General features: G+C 34.3%; 6 protein-coding genes across 6 annotated transcripts; 5 read left to right on the top strand and 1 right to left on the bottom strand.

Moving 5' to 3' along the window:
• Positions 1–258: 258 nt before the first annotated feature.
• HUL5 (ubiquitin-ubiquitin ligase HUL5) lies at positions 259–3,255 on the top strand (the record flags this gene model as incomplete). Its single annotated transcript, XM_003671696.1, has 1 exon — positions 259–3,255. One exon carries the CDS (start codon positions 259–261, stop codon positions 3,253–3,255), a length of 2,997 nt encoding a protein of 998 aa, XP_003671744.1.
• A 1,477-nt stretch (positions 3,256–4,732) lies between these two features.
• Positions 4,733–6,796, top strand: EAR1 (Ear1p; the record flags this gene model as incomplete). Its single annotated transcript, XM_003671695.1, has 1 exon — positions 4,733–6,796. One exon carries the CDS (start codon positions 4,733–4,735, stop codon positions 6,794–6,796), a length of 2,064 nt encoding a protein of 687 aa, XP_003671743.1.
• Positions 6,797–6,907: 111 nt separating this feature from the next.
• Positions 6,908–7,768, top strand: NDAI0H03260 (uncharacterized protein; the record flags this gene model as incomplete). Its single annotated transcript, XM_003671694.1, has 1 exon — positions 6,908–7,768. One exon carries the CDS (start codon positions 6,908–6,910, stop codon positions 7,766–7,768), a length of 861 nt encoding a protein of 286 aa, XP_003671742.1.
• A 2,051-nt stretch (positions 7,769–9,819) lies between these two features.
• On the top strand, positions 9,820–11,358 carry NDAI0H03250 (uncharacterized protein; the record flags this gene model as incomplete). The annotated part of the gene is made up of 1 exon (XM_003671693.1): positions 9,820–11,358. One exon carries the CDS (start codon positions 9,820–9,822, stop codon positions 11,356–11,358), a length of 1,539 nt encoding a protein of 512 aa, XP_003671741.1.
• A 1,280-nt stretch (positions 11,359–12,638) lies between these two features.
• On the top strand, positions 12,639–14,531 carry CEP3 (Cep3p; the record flags this gene model as incomplete). Its single annotated transcript, XM_003671692.1, has 1 exon — positions 12,639–14,531. One exon carries the CDS (start codon positions 12,639–12,641, stop codon positions 14,529–14,531), a length of 1,893 nt encoding a protein of 630 aa, XP_003671740.1.
• A 26-nt stretch (positions 14,532–14,557) lies between these two features.
• MLH1 (mismatch repair ATPase MLH1) lies at positions 14,558–17,293 on the bottom strand (the record flags this gene model as incomplete). The annotated part of the gene is made up of 1 exon (XM_003671691.1): positions 14,558–17,293. The coding sequence occupies one exon, from the start codon at positions 17,291–17,293 to the stop codon at positions 14,558–14,560; it is 2,736 nt and encodes a 911-aa protein (XP_003671739.1).
• Positions 17,294–17,409: the final 116 nt, after the last annotated feature.

The raw sequence follows: 17,409 nt of genomic DNA, 5'->3' as shown, positions 1-17,409 counted from the left end.
TTTCATCATTGTAGTCCTTAGTACTGTCAAAAATGTCAGACATACTAAAAATATCGCCTTTACACATTTTTAGTGTTAAACACATTTTACCAGATTTAACACCTTAATTTGAACAAAAAACATCACCATTTCAGACGCAAACATAATTCATTCAAGGGTCTAGGTTTCTGTTACTTGTTAGCAAGAACCAATATAATAAATTGTTTTGAAATACCCAAATTGTTAAAGAAAAAGAAGCATAGTACATACCATAACAAGATGCTGGGGGTATTCACAGGTGACACAAGAAGGAGGAAAATGAATCTAGGGACCAGATCCCGTACAACTAAGGATGATCTGATTAAAAAAGCACAACAGGAGCGTGAAAGAAGAGCTTGTGACCGGGCTTTTGAAAACGCAGCAAGACGTATCCAACGTGAGATCAAAAAGTACCTAGCATGCAGAACATTATTCTGTAAAGATGTTATTAAAATGACTACCAATCAGTATTCGAGGTTGATACCTGCGTATGGTAATAAACTTTTACAATATCAAGATAAAGACACTTTTAGAATGCTACTAAAGAAATCAAGGGATTACATTAATGATGTGGCTCCAGCGGACCTCGTAGCGACTCGTGTAGTGAATTTACTAACAAGCTATGAAGATGATTCATTGTTTGTACCAACGGTAGGATTACTCGATTCCTGTCATCTTTCTTCGTTTAATACAGTCATAACGAATGGCCTTTTACCATTTTTAAATAATACGAAGGATCTTTCATCTGAATCTATTGACAAGATTTGTCAAATCCTTCTAGATTGGGATCAAACAAGTCATTTTAATGGTAATGAAACGTTGGATTTAACTCGTATTTATGAACTTCCCACTCGTGAGATGCAGAAGTCATCAATGACTGATTTATATACAAAATTATTTCAGCGTAATTTAAGACCTTCACTTTATGTGGAAAAGGAATCCAATATAGTAAACATCTTTGATAATTTATGCCGTATCTTTCATTTCCACATGGCAACTTCAGGAGAACGAATGACTGTCATCCCATATCTTCTAGCATATGTTCCGGATATCAAAAAGATCAGATTGAATGATAATGTTAGTGATGCTGATTCAGATACTGATATGGATGCTGATCATACTACTGATAATGAAAAAAGCAACGATATCATAGATATATTTTCCAAAGTAGTAAGTAACCCACACTTTCTTGATGCTTTAATGAATCAATTTTTATCATCCCTATCGCCATTGGTAAAGAAGGAGGATATGTACCTCGTACTCGAAAAGATTAAACGGGTCATTCAAATATGTGATAAGAATTATTTGAAATACACAGTGCTACTTAATTTATTAAGTAAAGGTAATGATACTAAAATGTTAATTAACAATTTATTCTATGAGGATGATGATTCAAGTTTGTATCTGATGATTGAATTCATTAATATGCATATGATCACAACAACAGATTATGATCTATTAAGTAATAATAACGATGTCATAACAATAAGGATGTTATTTGATTTCACAAAATTTTTAAAACTATCTGTTTTCAACGATATGTGGAATAATCAACATCCAAAAAGATCTGATTGTTTTCAAATTGGGTTAGATTTATTGAATAAGATCTATTTAAGGGATTCAAGAACAGGATTTGTTACAAAGTTGTGGGATGCTTGGTATGAAAAGAAGACAGGGAGAAGGCCCACAGGGAAGGACTCATTCTGGTGTGTTGGAGTTGATGAGAAATTCATGCATTTGAAAATATTCGAAGAATTCTATCGTTTTTCCGAATTCTACACTATGGGTTATGAAAGAATAGAAATAGGAGAATTAAATACTTACCATTACGAAGGTATAAAGGATATACCAAGCTTAAAGATGAAATTAATCTCTAAACGTCACCAAGGACAGATAAATCTTGATCGATTCCAAACTGCAGGTGACAGAAAGTTAGAAATATTATTGTTAGCACCATATTTTGTACCGTTTGAAGAACGTATTGAATATTTCCATTTCATTATTGAGAAGGAGAAAGGTAAACTGCAGGCCCTTGCTGATCAAACACCATCACCGGGCCCATACCAATTGCAATATCCGTTTCTTCTTAATAGACCTCAATTTGGCGATGAAGCAAGGACGTCTAGTAGTGGTAGTGGTAGGTATAGCGGTAGACGAAGGGGTACCATTTCTAGAGATAGTATTCTTGAGGATGCTTATAATTCATTTGGTGACATCGGTGAAGGTATGAAAATGAAACTTGACGTTACATTTGTTAATGAATTTGGACCTGAAGCGGGTATTGATGGGGGTGGTATTACCAAGGAAATGTTAACTTGTGTAACTGATGAAGGTTTTAAAGACCCCGAAAAAGAATTATTTCAAACAACCGGCACTTATAAATTATATCCTATGATAGCGAAGAATGGTATAACAAGAGAAAAGGGTAAATATTTTGAGTTTATGGGTGCAATATTGGGGAAGTGTTTATATGATCATGTTTTAATTGATGTCCAATTTGCAAATTTTTTCTTACAAAAATTATTAAATTGTTCAAATAATTTCCTTGTTGGATTTGATGATTTAGTTGATTTAGATCCTGTTTTGTACAGGAATTTATTGAAATTAGTTTCCATGTCTGCGACGGAGTTAAAGGAATTGGACTTGAACTTTGAAATTACTTCGGCAACTGGAGATGGTACAGTGGAATTGATACCCAACGGGGCCAATGTTAAAGTTAGCAAAGAGAATGTTCTATTATATTTGACAAAAGTTAGTGACTATAAATTGAATATTAGCATAGCGATACAGACACAACGGTTCCACGATGGGTTAATGTCTATAATCAAGCCGTTATGGATGGAACTTTTCAACGCTAGAGAATTACAGATGTTAATATCTGGGGCGGGGAAAGATATTGATTTGAAGAATCTGAAAGAGAATACTGTATACGGTGGATATGTGGAAACAGATCTCACAATAAGATATTTCTGGGAGATTCTTGAAGAATTTACAACTGAACAAAGATTCGAATTTGTTAAATTTGTTACCTCAGTTCCACAGGCGCCACTCAGAGGATTCCAAACGTTAGAACCCCTGTTTGGTATACGTAATGCGGGTTCAGGGGATCTTGGTCGATTACCCACGGCGTCTACTTGTGTTAACTTATTAAAACTACCAGATTATCAGAACAAAACTATTTTAAAAGAAAAATTACTGTATGCCATCGAAGCTGGTGCTGGATTTGACTTGTCATAAATATGGGAAATAGAGAGATGAGGTGTATACATCGGAGAGATTAAAATATAGTTCCAGCGGTAATATATGTATATATACATTCTTATCATCATTATAGATATAGAAAATATAAACGCTATATGGTTTTCAGAACTATGGCAAATATGTTGATATTAGAATATACAGAGCAGAACATTGCTATCCTATTTTTTACTGGTAAGCAGGATGCTCTTATAAATGATACTTTTAGCTAAGTATGAAGTTTAAGTATCGTTTTGGCGGACTGTTTTTTAGCGAGTAACCGTTGATACGTCTGTAATTTTATTACATAAAGGTAAGACTATGCAACTTTCTGCTTAATAGACAACTAAACTCAATACATTTTCAATCTTTGATGGTAGTATCTCACTATTTAGTCAATATTGGAAATCTATGATATCCTGGCTACTCTAAAAAGAGATATATGTTTCAGTATTTCAAAGATTTAAAGGGCTGAACACAAGATACTAATTATTTTATTGTATCTATTTTATTTATACATTTTATTTGGTAAGAGATTGACGCCAATTACCGTGTGGGTTAGTATATGTAACATGTAGATTGGGGACGCCTGTCTTTAGAAACAAGACATTCGCCACCAATAATTATGTACTTAACGTGGCTAGAATCAGGTCATCCTTTTCTTTCCCTTCTTGTTTTCTATACTACTGATGCCAAGCTTCTGTTATAATCAAATATATAAGGGCCAGGATTGGCTGGGCACATGCTTTATGATATCATAAATCTAAAGTACTTTGTATTCACGACGATACCATTAAAGATATAATTCACGATAACAACAAAGTCGACTAGTTCAACCAAAAAAAAAGGTGATCCATTTCAACAATGTGCTAATTATCGGTTTTCTTCAACGGTCATGATTTAAAAGACTACTTTAATCAACTAAAGGTATATTGTGGGGGGGGGGGCTATTTCCTGGAAGAAACATATATAATACAGAACAATTTGTGTCACACCAAATTTCCGTCACGTATACATGCTAGCGCCATTCATTCTTATAGGTTGGTATTTTTCCCGCGGAACATAGTTCAATAACCTCCGCGGGAACACCTGTAAACCTCCGGAATTGTTATCTATTCCTCCGAATCACGTGGTGGAAAACCCTTCGAATATTTTTTAATTGTTGTTACTTTTTTCTTATTGTAGAAAGAATCTACACTTTATATATATATATATATTTACATAGGTGGGTCAAATGCATAGTCTACAATGGAATAACAAAAGAAAGATAGATAGTAAAGGTAAGCAGTAGCTCGATCTCAAGTTATATCCATACAATAATATTCTAGTGCATCCGGTGTTTCTCACTTCCTGTATTGTAAAAAGGAAAATAAATATATTACTTAATTTAGAAACCTATATCTCCTTTTAACACTAACCCACTCACTAAAAATACCATATCACGATAAATATACACACAATAAGAACACATCTTAACATGCAGACCTTACTATCAAGGAAGATGCTAGTCTATGCTTTACTTCAGTTGACAATACTGCGATCATCTTTAGGATATGTGATACCTAAAGACAAATTATATATCGGAAACGATGCAAAATTATTCAAAGAGGATGAAAACGGCAATGATAGTTATAATTATAGTCCCAATACACCCCAGGTTGATGATGATGATGATGAATATAGTGAGTTTGAAAGCTTGGAAGTTATGGCCTACGTATTATTAGCATTTATCCTCCTATTGTTGGTCCGTGAAATCATTTGTGAGGTTGTCATATTTATAAATAGAAGAATCACGCTAGCTCGATCTAATAGGAGAATATCATTGTTTAGTGGTGAAGAATATGATGATCAAGAAGCCCAAACTAACATTGATAATAATAACCATAGTACACACTTGCCTTCTCGATTCAATATATTCAGTCATTTCTATACCACCAGAGGAACTAACGACTCTGCCACTACTACCGCTACAACAAATAATAATAATGACATCACCGCTTCGTTGGACACTAGTGCCATGAATTACCTTGATGATAGTCTAAAAATTCAATATAAATTAAGTGACCTAAGCCCTGAAGAACAATTCTATTATAAACAAGGTGAGGATTTCTTAAAGCAATCTCCACCTTTCATTATCCCATCAAAGGCACTCACAATAGGTGAAGAAACAACATCTTCTGATGAATTAGTTATTATTGATCCGATCATAAATCAACAAACAAAACAATTCATTGAAGAAGAAGGTGCCGGAGCATGGGAATTCCAACCAAATTCAAATTTACCAAATGATACCATAATAATAGAAAACAAAACTGAAATAACATTCTTAAATTACAATTACGACGCCTCTATTATGACAAATTTACCAATACCATGCATCAAACAACAAAAAGTTTACTACTTAGAATTCAAAATCTTTGAATTGGAAAATTCAAACTCAACCACTACATTAGATTATTCAAATAATGAAATCTTATCCTTCGGTCTAGCTACCAACCCATACCCATATTTCAGACTCCCAGGAAGACATCATCATTCCATATCATATGACTCAAATGGAGCTCGTAGATTCAACGATTCATTCAAATTACCCTCAGAACTATCAAATATTTTCCCACAAATGGAAAGAGGTGATGTAATAGGAATAGGATACAGAGTCAGAAGTGGGACAGTATTTTTCACCAGAAATGGTAAAAAATTAAATGAAAAACCTATAGGGGGCCACATCAAAAATTGGAAATTGAAATATATATACCCTATCGTTGGGACCAATGTACCTTGTAAGATTCATGTCAATTTGGGTACTTATGGATTTGTGTTCACTGAAGCTAATGTCAAGAAATGGGGGTATGCTAAGTCTCATGGGAAAAAGTTGCCTCCTCCCTCATATGATGAATATGCGAAGGATACCCTCATAGGTTCATATCAAAATCAAGATGACGAGGATGATGATGATGATGAAGAAGAAGAGGAAGACAGTGACGAGGAAGTAAATGATTATGAACTTCATACTGAAGACGATGATAATAGTGACGATTCCGGTGAAGAAGGTGAAGATCCAACCGATGATGCTAACAGCAGTATATACAATGGTTTAAGAAATGATGAGGGCGAACTATTACCACCTCCACCAGGATTTGAATTCAGTACAACTCCTGAATCAAGAATCATAAGTGAAGAAATTAATTTGAATTCGTTGCCCGCTGAACCTCCAAGATATTCACAAGATTTTAATCAATACTCCGGTGCAAATGGGAAGGGTAGATTGTTACCAAGTGAAGGACGTAGTAAAGATCTAATGAAAACTGGATTTTCATTAGATGAAATTTTTACTCCTTCTAATAATGAAACGAAATCATCCCAGCACGATGATAATGACGAGATTACTGATGAGGCTCAATCGGATGATAGTTTACAAAACTTAATCAACGCCCAAGCCTCCTCTTCCACTAGGACGGAAGGGGCAGAAGAAAGTGATAGTGATACGTTTGAAGAAGAAGAGACGAATGAATTGCAACATCTAATTGACAATTATGAGTAATCAACCTTTTCGCAGCCGCTCTAAAAACAATGATAGATTTTTTCACTTCACTTCAATTCAATTCCAGAAGAAGAATAAAACATAACAGCCTTCCTTTGTAATAACGATATTATGCCTTCTTATACATTATACTACTACGTACATATTTCTATATTGAAAAGTCAGATACGAAATTTTAATACATATGAATACGCAAAATTTTATTGTCCTAAATTATTCGGTTTCAAAAGTCTAAAGCCATTTAGAAATTATAAAGGCTTAGTCAAGGAGACCAAGGACGATGACAATAGAAACGATAGTTATAAAGAATCAGGAACATCCTTTAGTAGAAGCACAGGAATGGAAAAATACGTTTATGGTGAAGATCCAATTAAATTTGTACAACAATTTTTACGGGAATACCAGAAAAGAAATATTCTAGAAAGCAAATCTACTATTTATACCACCTTTAGAAGTTTGTTACCAGCAAAATTAACTGCTATGTGTGCTACTTCAGATGGTAAGGAAGATCCAGATGCGTTGATTGAACAATTTGTTTTAACACAGGTATCATGGCATCAATTAGTTAAGAATACCATTGACACTCTAAAATTATTGGATGACAACGTAGTCATCGCTGAAAGAATCAGTCAATCCAAGGTATTTTTAGAAACAGCTTCATGGGTTAAGACCAATAAGAGATTAAGGAATATGATGCCTTTATTATCTTTATCAAACAGTCGTGCCAGGGAGTTTAATTCAATGTACCAGGAAGAACGTTTCAACGAGGATTTCAATCTAACTAAGGCCATTTATTCATTCACAGGTAACGAAGTTGCCACTTTAACTGGATGGAGTATTGAACACCCACAGGATGTCGCAATCATTGCACAGTTCCCACGTATTGAAGAATCGGAATTGAGAAATAAATTAGGGGTCGAGGAATATGATGCCTTTATTATCTTTATCAAACAGTCGTGCCAGGGAGTTTAATTCAATGTACCAGGAAGAACGTTTCAACGAGGATTTCAATCTAACTAAGGCCATTTATTCATTCACAGGTAACGAAGTTGCCACTTTAACTGGATGGAGCATTGAACCTTTCTTTCTTATTATTATACATTGTTTTGTTAGATTAGCCCATTTCCCTCTTTCCAGCATCGCTCTTCTAGCAGTTTTTCTTTATTTATTGTGTCACGATGCTAGAACTCCAGGATGAAGGTAAGGAGCCTTATAGTCTTTCGTATAACCGTTGCGGGAATGATGATATGAAGTGTAACGTATTTTATCTACTTATTTGGAACGTTCACTCAGCTCTTACTCCGTAAGTATGCTAAAGTAAAGAACTAGGAAATAAAATAGAAGATATTCGTCTTACTAAATCCAAAGAATTCATTGCAGGGACATCTTTTAGCTTTATCTTCTTGGAGAGTTCTTTAAGATAATCCTTGAAGCGTTCGTTAAGATAATCCTTGAAGCACAATCCATTTTTGATGCGATAGTCTAAGTAATTTCACGATATCATACAACAGGAATTGATCGTTGAGCTTGGATATGATTCGGCAATGTTGAGTCTCTAAAATTACAGGAAAGAACAAGGATAAATATCGTCCAACAGCCAGAACAGATACTTTCTAATATGACATTCTTTAATATGAAACATCTAAAAATGTACCATAAAAAGAATACAGGACCATGATCACGCCTCTGCCTTAACAGAACTGGGATGTATAGCCCAGAATTATAAGAGATGGCGGCCTGCGAAACACAATTAAAGCTCTCGTTTACCTGAATGAAATAAAATTGTGTATCTAATGTAATGCTAAACATCGTCATTTTGTTTGATTCTTATCGCCAAATCTTTGTGGACTTTACCAATAACGACGGATTAAAGCTGTGAAAGATTGGGTAAAGCAGACAAATATTTAGGTATGAGAATCAAACAAAATGAAGATTTTTTAGCATTACATTAAACCAGGAAGTATTTTAAGAAATCTAACCAATTGCGAAGGTTGGGATGGTGTATTTCCTAGAACAAAGTTCAAGAAAACCAATATATCTATCTCTTCTTAAGGTTAGCGAACCATTTATAGGTGCCTTTCTGATACTTTTTTGTGGAAAGCATCAATGATAGTTTAGTAAGATTTCTGTAGCGGACTACACACATTGCTATTCAGTTAATAAAGTGCAACATTTTATATGTGCTTATTCGCTGATTGTCTATTTCAATCGAGATGAGACGTATATCATTAGGCTCGACATTATTGCAAAGCATAAATAATATCTTAATGTATAAATTTTGTTATCATATACCAGCTATGTTTCTTCAATACCAGCAGCTATCGTGAATAAACAATGCAGTATATGAGATCACGCATGTTTCTTCAATACCAACACCATCAGTGTTAGTCTAGGAAGGACACACGTAGTCTCACAACATCCGGGGAATACCTTTAATAGAATGGCATTGCTCTAGCATCTACAGATTCCCCTCTGGAACAAGGGGATTCCTCCTACTCCTATATGTCTTGTTGTCCTTGAACATCAGATCACTTCAGTTTTGTTCCCAAGTTTGTCGTTGAAGATTTTCCTTTCCAAATTAAACAGAATGGAGCGATGCGAGAAATGTAAGGTCTTCTCCTAACCAACATCAATGTGAATACGTAGAACAATAAGAAACGAGGAAACAAACCACCAATTGGCTTGGATAATGAAGAGGGAAAACAAGGAAATCGACATTCATTATTAATGTCTTATCTATAGGAGGTGTGTGCATGTTGGTGGGGCTTGTACCATGTGGCCTCTATATGCCAGAATAATATGATTTACAAGTGCATCTTACCATCGGGCTAATGCGAAGGGGTTTAACCAATAACTACTATGCAGAAGGGAGGTATAGTTAAAGGGAGTAGTGTATTTATTATGTATCTACTACAGTATATATATAGTTGCTAATACAATACACAAAATGAGACTATATCTACCTATGTCTTGAAACACACTCTCTATGAATTACAAGCGACCAAAAAGCCAATAAGACAAAAATGTTTACTCAGATCCACATCCCTCAACGTAATCTTACGTTGAAACAACCAATTGGTCTCTTCATTAATAACGAATTCGTCAAATCTGAAAATGAAGAAAAAATAGAAACCATTAATCCATCTACAGGTGAAGTGATCACATCTTTTTATAGCGGTTCTTTTGCAGACGTTGATCGTGCAGTGAAAGCTGCCTCAGATGCCTATGAAAATGTCTGGAAACATACTTCCCCCGCTGAAAGAAGTCTGCTATTAATGAAACTAGCTGATTTAATCGAGCGTGATAAATGTACGTTAGCTGCTTTAGAGACTTTAGATTCAGGTAAGCCATATCATTCCAACGCTATGTTGGATTTGGAACAAATCATTTATTTAACTAGATATTTTGCTGGAGCTACTGATAAATTCACTACTGGTGAAACTATCCCAATCAGTGAAGAAAAATTTTGCTACACTTTAATGGCTCCATATGGGGTAGTTGGTCAGATTGTCCCTTGGAATTATCCATTAGCAATGGCAAGCTGGAAAATACAAGGTTGTTTAGCTACAGGTAATACTATTGTACTTAAACCTGCCGAGAATACCTCCTTATCAGTATTGTACTTGGCTCAATTATTTGTAGAGGCAGGTTTCCCTCCTGGTGTCTTGAATATTATCCCAGGTAACGGTGCTGTAGTTGGTAATGCTTTGGGTAAGCATCCAGGTATTGAAAAAATCTCATTTACTGGTAGCACTTCTGTTGGATTGGGAATCTTGAAAGCTTCAGCTGAATCAAATATGAAAGACGTTACTTTAGAATGTGGTGGTAAATCACCTGCTGTTATTTTTGAAGATGCAAATTTGGAACAAGCTATTGAATGGACTGCTAAGGGGATCTTCTTCAATTCAGGTCAAAATTGTACTGCTAACTCGAGGATTTATGTTCATTATTCTAATTATGATAAGTTTCTGGAATTATTTACAAAACATATCAAAGAAAAATGGGGGTTTGGTAAGAATTTCGACCCATTTGATGAAGATTGTACTATTGGACCTGTTATCTCTAAGAAGCAATTTGATAAAATTAGCGAATTTTTGAAAGGAGAAATGCCTCATCCAGAAACACCATACAAGCTATCTTACACTTGTAAAGTTCACAAGGTCTTGGATGATCCTCCTGAATCAAATAAGGGCTTCTTCATTCCTCCCACAATATTTACTAGTGTCCCTTATGATTCTCCATGGAATACAGAAGAGATCTTTGGTCCGGCTGTAACAGTTACACCATTTGAGACATATGATGAAGTCATCAAATTGGCAAATAATACAAGTTATGGTTTGGCTTCAGCCATATTTACTGAAAATATTAGAACTGCTAATAAATTCATCAACGATATTCAAGCAGGTACAGTTTGGGTTAATTCATCCAATGATCCTGAAATGTCAGTCCCCTTTGGTGGTTATAAGATGAGTGGCATTGGTAGAGAATTGGGTAAAAGTGGAGTTGAAACATATTGTCAAACAAAGGCTGTCCATATGAGTTTAGCTCAACCGGGTAGTTAGAAGTTGCGAAAAGAAACCTGTAACTCATCTCACATATGTATATATATATATATTCTTTGTAATGAAGTTAATATAATACTTTCATCTATCTTTACAGAGTATGTTTAGTTCTATAATGAGTTGAAAAAGAATAGAGAATGATTCTCACGAATCCATGCTATATTGTATTAGACTAAGTCCCTCTTCTTGAATGAGTTTCAAGTATCATACTTTTTCTTTATATGTCTCAAAGTATGTATAATCATGGCATTTAATAGGGAAAGAAAATGAAAACCTTCTGCGCCAGACAAAACAGGTCCTGAGTGAAGGAGACCTTTAAACTGGAATCACTGACCACAATTCATTTTTTCAAAATAACAGTAAAAGGAGATACCCTTTATGGGGATTCTGTCTGCATAAGTTTTAATCATTTTCGTTCAAAAAGTTCATTTTTTATTTATATTTGAGTGTTAGATATTTACAAAAAATTTATTTTTTTCTTGCGACTGAAGATTCATAGGGGAAGACTAAAAGTAAATAAGAAACACCACCACTTTTCTTTAAAACCCTATTTTCCCAACATTACTACATGAGTGAATATATTGTGGTCTTGTTCAAGTCATTGAACTCAAGTGTGGGAAATATAGTTAACTAGAAGAGAGAACAAGAGAGAAGACAAGAAGACTTTCCTTCAGTAATAAATAAATAGATATGGTGAACTAGTATATACATTATTAAGTAACCGTTAAGTAAGCAAATAAAACAAACACTAAGAACAACAACTCTGACACTCCAGATCATGCTGATCACTTTCAGATGGAAGTACAGAGAAATCCTGTTGTGGTTCTAGTGTTACATCTGCACACTTCATATCTCGAAGCATAATTGGCATCAAAATGGATCATGTGCCTCAATAATTTCTCGAAATGGTCAAAAAGAAAACCTCCGCTGATTTTATCAAAATAACTAACAGGTAAGGTTAAAACATCCTATATAGTATAGAGGTTTATTCCATTTGATTCTGTCGAAACATCTCTTCTTTGACAATAAAACAGACTTTATTTTATTTTATTTTATTTTATTTTGTGACATTCGAAAGAGAAATAAATATTACCCAAATTCGCAGTTACGCGTAAGGTGAAATTTCCAATGTTTATATTATATTATGATGAAACTGTCATCTGTGAACCAATTTCTACCAAACCACCAAGCCCAAAACATTCCCACTTCTCAAGACACAATTGAGTGCTCACACAGTGGTTTTTACATTCGTTTATTCAAGCCCTAATTATCAGTTTTTAATGTTACATTGGTCCACGAAGGAGACGAAGAAAACCACATATGCATGTTCCGTATGCAAAAGAAAGAAAACAAAATGTGATAAATTGATCCCATGTACAAGTTGTGTACAGAAAGGTTTAGAGGCAGAATGTCTCACTTCAGCGACTGCAAACTATACAAGCAAACTTGGAGAACGTAGTTCAGAATATCTACCGACTTTATTGGAACTGTGGCAAAGTTATGAGTATTGGATCATGGATATAGGTCTTCTTAAGACTAAAAATATCAATACTTTGAAGAAAACTGTTGATATGATCGCTGATTTAAATGAATGCGATTTTTGGATGAAATTGTTGAATATGGAGGCATCATTCAAGTTGTTGAATTTTGCCATGGAACAATTAGGTGCGTTACATTTTGGTTGTTTAGGGGAATTAGCTGATTTATATCCTCAATTAGAACATTATTGGCGAAGAAGAGAAGAAGCTGAAGAAAGTGAAACTCATATATTCTTGACGTCTGATAATTACTATTCAAACGCCTTACTATGGGCGTTCTTCACCATATCTGTTTATTATATGCCATTGGACCAATTAGCGAAATTATTTGACTCGAAATCCGTGTGTAAGTGGCTTGAAGTTAATCCATTAGATGAATGGACAGAACAATTGAGCTATGAATTGTTCAGAGGATTTACTAATACAACCATAATGCAATTGAATAAAGCTAAATTCATGATGTACCCAGATATCAGACTTTTACAAACATATATAATCTTAAATTCCACAAGTTTTACATTTTCTGACCATATACTTGTAGACAGTCTAATAATACAGTGCATGAATGTTGCTAAGCTCTTCAGTATTGATTTTTATAAACCATTTAATGATGATGATGAAGCGACAGAGATCTCTAAGAACAGATTTGCAAAGATTTGGTATCTATTATGTATCGCAGATTATCTTCAATCTGGACCTAGTAAACTAATATCTTTCCATTCTGAAATTCCATCATTATTCTTACAACCATCATTTTTCGAATTCAACTCTTCCACAGATATTTTCCATGAAGATAGTAATTTTGAACTTATGTGTTGGAAAATTATTTCCTTAGATAGAGATATCGACAAATATCTTAATCAAGTAGCAAAACCTAGAATGGGTACATTAGACAACATACGGAAGGAATTAGCCAAAGTAGAGAAACAAATATCATTAAAGCAAAAGAAAGAAAAGACAAGTCGTTCTACATTAGAAAAATTTATAACTACTTTCCTCATCAATTCTGTATTTTGGAAAATTCATAAGGCTTATTTGGTATATTACCAAGTGGAACAATCTTTATCAGTTTCCATTCATTATACGAAGACTTTAATTGCATTACTTGTTAAAAATGTAACTGAGGGAAACTCAATTTTTAATAAACATCCTTATGTCTTTAGAATAATATCAAGGATTGCTCCATTTTATGAATTTTATTCAATATTCCAACAGACTGATCAAATATTACAAATTAAGGCTGATTTGAATGAGCTCATATCAACTTTTTCATTAATGTTTGGGGAAAAAATTAACAACCTGTTATTTATACTTGATCGTTTACATGGCTTGGAAATATTGTGGACAAGAGTTCAAGTGATTGGGTCAGGATTGACTGCAATTCATCCAGTTTTTAAAATTTTGCAAAATGACATGAAATTTATAAATAGATATAATAGAAGAGTGCCCATGGTTATTAAGGGGACAGGAAACATCGCCCCACGAAATAGGTATAATACAGGTGAAGACGAGTCAATAAAAAACTTTGATGAAGATGAAGCCAATTTTAAAGTCGCGGCTCTCGAGACAGAGGAATTTAAAATGATAGTCTCAACTTTTGAAAATGAATATAATATTGATAATTTAATTACATGAAAATTTTAATAGAATACGTATTTAAATTAACATCTTTCGAACACTTTATATAAACCTGGTAGATCTGCAATCTCTATAATATCTTTTAATAGATTTTTTGGGGCTAATAATCGTCTCTTAATACATGGGAAGATGACAGTTTCTAATAGTTTTGACATAAGATCCAATGACGTGACTCTATCAATATCATTTTCTTCACAGTCTATCGCACCAGATTCATGGGATGGATCTATCATTTCTGGAATATATAATAGCGCCAGTTGTTGCATTATACCTTGCAGACATGTTTGTTCTTCGGACCAGTCTACCTTTGTACCTAGCCTATAAATGAATAATGGTAATTTTATAATAGGAGGGATGTATTCTTTCAATAACATTGGGATACTTACCAAACGTATAGACTCTAGGTTTTCCTTACCAGCATCGCTCTCCAATTTAATAGAGAAGTATTCATCCAACATTTCCCTCATCTCCCATAATTTTTCAACAATAGCATTGATAGACTCTTCGTTAATAGACCCAATAGTAGAAAGTAGACGTTTTAACTGGAGAGAGTCTTCATTTTTCACAGAATCGTTATTATCGTTATCATTGTCATCGAGTTTTATACTACCAAAATTTGCAAAATCGGTAAGTGCGATTTGATAAAATAGTTCGAAACAAACTGAGCCATAATCAACCAAAAATAGTTTTACATCATGTTGGATCACTGCCACTCTTCTATTAGGATCAATAATCCCAACATATATAAGATCTGCAAAAATAGTGGTTAATTCATCATTCACGGAATTGTCTACTGCGGCTTTAAGTTCTTTGATACTTGTCAATGATACCTCCACACGTTCTTTTGGTAGTATCTCGTATTCTAATTTCGGTAATTGTACCTCCAAATCGTCATGCGTATCATCGAAATCGGGTCGTAATTCTTGTTCATCATCCTCCGACTCTTCTACTCCATCATTAAAGTATTCCTCAGCGTTGTACATGTCCTTTGATGAATTTCCATCTTCCTCATCTTCTTCATGCTGTTCTTCTGTCTTTCCATGAGCATGCAAGTGATCTTCGCCTATATTCTCAAAATCTTGGTGCCTTTCATGCTCGGTCTGTACGTTTGCTTCTTGTACCTGATGTTTCAAGATGCCTTCATCTTCATCCACACTGTCATCTGACTTTTCCTTACTTTCATAATTGCACTGAGCTGCATTCATTTCGTCATTAATCTGGTCCCCATTCATTTCGTTATCATCATTATCATCATTATCATCATTATCATCATTATCATCAGCATCATCATCGTCTTGGAATGGCAATATCAATGAACTTTCTAATAATGCTGCGTTACTACTATTTGGATCAATTTCAGTGTCTGCTGTACGATCTATTTCCTCACCAAAGTCTTCTACGTTATCCAACATTCCAATATCAGCACCATCTTCTTTCTCTAAAATGGGATTAGATGCTTGAAAGGAATTATCATCGTTTTGACTGGATTTTAGAAACGAAGTGATTTGCGATTGGAAAGAATCTGTCCTATTCAATTTATTTTCATATTTTTTTACTTTATTTGCAGTCGGAATAAAATTTTGGGAAGAACGTGGAGAGAAGTTTGTATTTGTTCTTAAAGTACGTTCGGATACCTTTTGACTGGGTGTATCATTGGATGATTTCGATGATTGAGAGAAATTAGAATGTGGTAGGTTCACTGTTGGCCCAGTTAATATTGTAGCTGCTTTGAATGATCGTGATGTGTCAATTTTAGATACTTCGCTCTGTACATTTAATGCAATTTCCTCCAAGATTTCGTCTTGGTTCAAGAATCTCACTTCTCGTTTGGTTGGATGAACGTTAACGTCTACTGAGGTAGGATTTATTAAAATGCTTAGGTAAATAAATGGTCTGATACCTTTCGGCAGGAAATTGTTGTATATAGCATTTAATGATCTTCGTAAGGGTTCGCATGTAATTAGCCTATTGTTGATGAAAAAGATTGGTCGTATTGGTTTTTTAAAGTTGAACGTTATCGAACTTAATAGACCTTCCACTGATATAACGTTTAAATCATTCATAGGGTCCGATGTAAATGGTATAATATGCGAAGAAACTTGGGCGCCATAGATTTGTCTAATCCTATCCTCAGTAGAAAAATTAGCTGGTATCGATAATGCATAATGAGAGTCACCGAACTTTTTACAAGAAAATGATATACTCTTGGAATGGATAGCATATCGACTTGTTACATCAACGATTTTATTATGTTCTTCAGTTGACGATTTCAAACTTCTTAATCTTGACGGCACATTATAAAAAAGATCTTCCACTAAGATAGTAGTCCCATCCTTCCCTGCAATAGGTTTAGGTTCATTTAACATCTTACCTTCAGAATATGATACTTTCCATGCACATTTATCGTTTTTCGTCTTAGTCGTCACAGTGACTCTGGCAATATGGGAGATACTCGCTAATGCTTCACCTCTAAATCCATAAGTTTGAATATTTTGTAGATCATCGAATTTTTCTAATTTTGAAGTAGTGAATCTTTCACATAATATGGGTAAATCATCTTTCTCAATCCCTGATCCATTATCAGTTATTTGTAGTAGTTTAATACCACCTTCTTTTACTAAGACGTCTATGGATGTTGCCTTTGCATCAATAGAGTTTTCTATCATTTCTTTTAGAGCATTCATCGGTGAAATAATGATCTCACCGGCAGCAATCCTATTGACCACGGATAGGTCTAAAGCTTTGATCTTGTTCACCATCTTGAAAAACTGTTTGCTTTATATAGTTATTACCTATTCGAATTTGGATCTTTTAGCCAGCTGAGGAAAAGAATGATCCAAGGAAATGGAGTCGATATGTAAGTAGTTCAAAACTC

This window comes from Naumovozyma dairenensis, chromosome 8, assembly GCF_000227115.2.
Source record: "Naumovozyma dairenensis CBS 421 chromosome 8, complete genome".
Lineage (NCBI taxonomy): Eukaryota > Fungi > Ascomycota > Saccharomycetes > Saccharomycetales > Saccharomycetaceae > Naumovozyma > Naumovozyma dairenensis.
This window is presented reverse-complemented; position numbering and strand designations above follow the sequence as displayed.